Raw genomic sequence first — 5,867 nt, 5'->3', positions numbered from 1 at the left:
CTTTTTTTTTGCTTTCAAAAGTTGCGAAATTCATATATACTTGGGTTTCCTATGATAAGAAGAGGAAATGATGATTAATGTTAGTTGAAAAATCTACAGAAATTTACTATGAGAATATAAAGAGGGGTTCTTCTGTATTCCTAAATTGGAAACACTGTTTTTCTTTTCTTTTTTTGTGTTTTCTCTTTTCCTTTTCTTTCTTTTGATGAATGATAATTAATCAACAATGACCCCATATGATATGTTCTAGCTTTCAAAGTAAACTTATACTACCCTTTCATCGTTTCCATTTTCTCATTAGAAACATGCAAGGGATTGATTCACCCTAGTATCCGAGGCGAAAAACCAAACTTCGCCATCCGGTAACAAGTTGCAATCCGTGTCGGTTTACACATCATTTCGCACATAAATTCAATAATAATATCACCCTGGACATTGGCATGATGATATATCATTCTGGACGTTGGTATCAATGACATAGTGTAAGAAAACGACACGAAGAAAAAATATGCATGAACTGATCAAATTCTAGTTTTGAGATGCAAAATTTTAATGTAGAACCTGCAGGGAGTATCTGAATCAGATTGTCTTCAGTTCGTGGTCCTCCTTGAATGTTATTAGCTTTTACCATGAGCGGCGACTATCCATGAAAGATAAGTAACTCTGCAGGATCCAAATGTTAGAAACAAAGGATTTCAGGTTTAAACTTGTTAAACTACGATGGTGATTGGAAAAAATAAAGGTTGCAGGCACCATTTTATGAACATCAGAGTCAAATGATGAAAAGAGACAAACTGCCAAGAAACACATGCTAGAACAAGCATAATAGATAAGTAGTAACTCTGCTGAATCATTGTTTTTACCTTGAAATCCAAAGTTAAAAAATAGAAAAACGAGAGGGTTAGAATTTCAAGCTTAAGTTTGTTTTCTAGACAAGAAATGAAAGGATGATGGCATTAAAGGGTCCCTTAAGTTCTCTCACTTTTCTTGACCAAGACAACTAAAGAACATGAGATAGACGTCCACTGCGAAAGCAGTGGGTCTCCACACCATCAAGACAAGAGCCAAAGGATACTAAAACACGAAGATTATACAATCTTACGTTATAATTCGAATTCGACTACAAAGATCGGTTTGTGGGTCCTTCCATGGTTGACCCACAGAGTGAACTAGGGTCGACTGACTATCCACCTAATGAACCTGCTTGAACATATTTCATCCTACGCCATAAAGATATCTTCAACTTCGAAAATCCTAAACGGGTAATTCTTCTGTCTTTTTCGAATGCTTCCTTTCTCAAGATCACTAAAAATATTTCCATAACAACCATGTGTCTTGTGGTGATGTCTATCTCTTTGTCTCTTGCTTATCTCCTAAAAAAAAAAGAGGCTTTATGTCTGAGATCTTTTATCTCCATTCTGCAATTGAAACTAAGAGATTCTCATCATATCTACCTATTTATATTTCAGTTCAAAGTTCTCTATCATGACCAATTCTAGTCCTGAAAGTATGTATATTATAAGTTTATGCAATTTTTCAACTCCTATGCCATGTTGTTGTATATTTAAGAGAAGGGAGCCTAAAAAGCTATCTAAAGAATTCCTGGAAAGCATCACCAAAACGTCAATTTCGGGCATTTCAAAGTTCATTGTTCATGTGCTAGTAATGGAGGCTATGGTACTTACAAAGTAAGGACTGGCATGAACCCTGCAAATTAACCAAAAACAGAAAGAATGCATATGGAGGATCTCCTGCAAAACCTGTATTTAACCAATATTTCCATAAATGTTGCTAAAGTGGACAACTTACTGTAGCATGGTGATTTCAAATGTTCATATATACAGAACTCGAGATACTACCAAAGAAATGTTCATATGCTTGACAACGAAATTTCAAAACAACACTCAAATAGGGAAAGGAAAAGCACAGCACTAAAATAGCAGAAAAGCAATTCCATCATTTGAAACAAAGTCTCAACAGTAGTTACACAACGATATATAGACCTAAAATATGCTTGAAACGTTTCTTGTGTCTGAGAATGAACTTCTGCATAGAATACACTTCTAGAGTTTGTCTAACGATGCAGAATTTATGGATGAAGATTAGTTTGCCTAGACTATTTGGTTACAAACGATGTTTTGTTGATAAGCAGTTCTAGAATAAACGATCAACACGTGATGCAAAAGTAATAATTGCAACATTGATAAAGTAACCAAAGGCTAACAAAAAGATACATGACCAGATAAGGAACACTTAATTGCAGTTAAATAGAAACACAGATGCAAAAACCTCCTCTTCATAAATATTACTTATCGAGAATTACTCTAAAGAAACAAATTGTTACAACCTTCTTCCTGTTTTGTTCCTCCACATTTTCTATCTTTTATAAACAAGAAGAGTTTGTTTTTTTTTACTGCAAACCCGAAAACCCCTATATGTTGCCTAGGCAGGAGGTGGTTCAATGCCATTCAATCACGTGGTACGAGGCTAAAAGCAATACATGATTCTCAAGCCCCTCTCATTTCCATCCTTCCCCCTCCCAAAACCCCGAAAATCTTCTATTAAGTAAGTAAACAAAAAGAAAAGAAATAAAAGGAGAAAATAGTAGAAAGAATTCGATAAATCCTAAAATCTACATGAGTAAAAAATGTTACACTGAGGATGCATCGAGGAAGACCTTGTTAAGTACGTCATCATCACCATTTTCCATAGAGAAGAGCTCAGCATCCTTATCCTCTTCATTAGCAAAATCCCGCCTCTCAAGCTTGGCATGGGCTGCGATGAAAATCATCTTTTGAGCTTTTTCAACACAAGCTCTAGAATTTCCATTTGCACAAACCCATCTCAAGAACGACCAATTGCACTTGAACCCACATGAAGTTGCATGTAGGAAAATAAGCCTAACGGCAACTTTCCCCAATGACTTGAATTCACTTAAACACGTTTCCCATACAAGTCTACTACTTTGCGGGTTAGCGATTCTCATTTTTCCTGTCATGGGATCCCTCTGTTTGACTTGAACTGCTTGAGCATAAAGCGGGTCAAGCCCTTCGGACCTCCATTTCATAAGCTCCATCAAAGCAATATGAGCTTTTTCCCTAGAAACTAGTCTAGTTATAAGCTTATCAACATCTTTCTCCTGCTCTGGAGTTAGACATTTGAATGGAGGAAGGTATTTCCCACTAGCATCTCTCATCAAGTAAAGTGGGTCAAGTATAAACGCTGCAGACCATGCCGGGTGATAATTCTTCTTGAATCTTCTTTCAATCACCTTCTCTACCGGTCCTTCGGCAATGTTAAACTTCACGCACCAATCCTTGACTTTTGCCCTTAATTCCTCCCAAAGAGGCAGGCATTGCCCAACCAGCGGTCTTTCTGCTTCAATCTCTTGAGACATTCCTCTAATCAACTTGATTAAGGAATGAACGGCTTCTAATTCATTCCAAAAACCCATATCTCTAACCATATCTGCAACTTCTCTAGCAATTGGATCTTCCACACAAACCATTTTATAAGAATCATCCATCACAACTAATTGAAGTACTCTAGCTGATCCCAATATATCTTCTAACATTCCAAAAACAGAAACAAAATTATTTGTACTTTCGAACTCAGGAGACGGAATTCTAAGAACCTCAACATGATCATGCTCTTGCAATTGATATTTATGGAAACTATTCCTTACTTGTGGTTTAGTATTAACCAAATTTGCTAGTTTGAGACAATTATCAGTTACAGTTCTGAATAAAGGAAGTTCTTTACTAAAGTCTTTTATCAAACTAACAAAAGCTTGAAGTTGACAAGAAAGATTTACCATCCAGTGATTCTGAATCTCCAAATTCTTCAACGCTTTCGCTTTGAATTTATCAGAAACAATCCCAACACATCTCTGAACAACACCACCATTTCCACCACATATATCAGTAATGGTTTCCCAAAGAATATCTTCTGCATATTTAGAAGGAACGGCCCCAGTAGTAAAAACAGCTTTTCTAAACACACTAGTACCATTAGGAAGATTGACAGTCAAATTAATCAACTTTTCGCCACTAACAAGACTACTAAAATTCTTGGATTTCCAACCATCTGAAGCAATTTGAAAGAACAAAGCATCACCAATTCTTGCTTCTGATTCATTTTTAGCTTCATCAAACTTATTATCCAAACGTGTACCAGCGAAATCTCTTTTAGAAACACAAGGTAAACCAACTTGATTAAGAAATGCTTTAAACTTTGGATTCTCAAGACTTGAAAATGAAACAGACCCACATGATTCATAAAGCCAATCAGCAAGAAGATTAAGTGCAGAATCAATTTGTGTTTTGCTTAATGTTGGTCCTGGTGATGCTTTTGGACTTTTTAACTTCTTAACACTATCTTCTAGCATTGCTAATGCATCTAAATCTTCTTTCCCACCTGATAGCATCAAATGCTGCTGCTGCTGTTGCTGATGCTGAGAACATATCAATGGAATTGTTGTAGCAGTAGAAACAGAATTAACCTGATTATTGTTATTATTATTATTACTGTTGAAGTAATAAGAAGGATCAAGTGGCGTTACTGTTGCCTGGTAAGAAGAAGAAGCACACCCATCTCCCCCACCTCCTCCACCACCACCGCCACCACCACCACTAGTACCAGCAGCTCTGCCACCACCACCACTGCGTTCAGAAGGACCACGTTTCCTGTGATTGTGCTGAGGAGGTTGTTGAGGTGGTGGAGAAGGTAAAGATGAAATTGGAGAGATTGAAGAAATGGGTTTAGGTAAAGAAGTAAAATGAGGACAAGTTCCTCTTTTAAGATGTTCAGAAGCAGTTCTTGATGGGTTTGAAGCTGAGAAAACAGCATCACATAATGAACATCTTAATTTAACAGCTTTAGGTAAACCGGTATCAGAATTCTGTATAAGTATTGGTTCTAAATGAGCCCAGTACCATGCTCCTTTCCCTTTAATAGCTTTATTCCTTACTGCTACTAATCCTTCATACCTTTTATGTACTGATTTCACAGTCAAATCATCACCACCACCTGAAACTACCTGTAAAGAAGTCGTTTCTGTTGTTATTGCCGTTGTGGTGTTTGTTGCAGTAGTTGCCATTGTTGTTGATGAACAAGAAGGTGTTGTAGAAGAATAACCAGAAGAAGAAGAAGTTGGGGTTTGGGTTTGGGTTTGAGCTATCAAGTCTGAAATTTCATACCTTTTCTGATTTTCATCAATTCGACGGCTCTTTCCTTGCATTTAGACGGAAAAAGCCGCCGGCGATGGATTGAATTGTAAACTTCGCCGGATTTCCATTCTCTGGAAACCGGCGATCCTCAAAATCACAAAAAAAAACTCTGGATTTTGTCTGTTTGCTCTTGATATTTCTGGGTCTTGGAGAGTAGTTGGTTTCAGTTTCTGATAGCAAAAAAACTCTTCAGTACTCACAGTCACAGAGAAGAAGAAGAAGAAGAAGAAGAAGAAGAAGAAGAAGCAGCAGCTCAGTTGAGAGAGTGAGTTGAGAGCTTCAGAAAAAAATAAAACACTTGGAGGAGGAAGGAGGAGACAAAGAAATGAGAGTGAGTCTTATGTTTTTCTTCTATCAAAGTCTCACTCACTCTATTTCATGTTTTTTTTTTTCTTTCTAATTTAATTTTTGTTGTAATAATAAATGAATGTTACATATTTATGTGTAACCAATATTAAGCCTTGTTGCTCATGTCGGTTATCACAAGGTGTACATATAAAGGGTAACCTAGGAATTTAATGAATTGTTGTTGTACTCGTTTTAATTAAATTTTTAGTCTTTGATTCAAAGTTGACTCACTTGACAAAGGTAGTATTTGTGATCAAAGCAAGGATATTGACATGGGGACTATTCATAAGT

At 36.6% G+C, this 5,867-nt stretch overlaps 1 protein-coding gene across 4 annotated transcripts; it reads right to left on the bottom strand.

Moving 5' to 3' along the window:
• Nucleotides 1–242: 242 nt before the first annotated feature.
• LOC113304822 lies at nt 243–5,618 on the bottom strand. 4 transcript variants are annotated; one of them, XR_003338428.1, is made up of 4 exons: nt 2,678–5,618; nt 1,686–1,760; nt 562–663; nt 243–456 (listed from the first exon to the last, which is right to left on the bottom strand). XR_003338428.1 is itself a non-coding variant. In XM_026553963.1 (3 exons), exons 1-3 carry the CDS (start codon nt 5,237–5,239, stop codon nt 625–627), a joined length of 2,676 nt encoding a protein of 891 aa, XP_026409748.1. In that variant the 5' UTR covers nt 5,240–5,618; the 3' UTR covers nt 243–624. The 4 variants fall into 4 exon arrangements, 3 of the variants coding, with proteins under 3 accessions (XP_026409748.1, XP_026409750.1, XP_026409751.1); XM_026553963.1 differs by having other exon boundaries at nt 243–663; XM_026553965.1 differs by lacking the exon at nt 1,686–1,760 and having other exon boundaries at nt 243–663.
• Nucleotides 5,619–5,867: the final 249 nt, after the last annotated feature.

This window comes from Papaver somniferum, chromosome 8, assembly GCF_003573695.1.
Source record: "Papaver somniferum cultivar HN1 chromosome 8, ASM357369v1, whole genome shotgun sequence".
NCBI lineage: Eukaryota > Viridiplantae > Streptophyta > Magnoliopsida > Ranunculales > Papaveraceae > Papaver > Papaver somniferum.
Note: the sequence above shows the minus strand (reverse complement) of the source record. Positions and strands in the feature narration are given on the sequence as shown.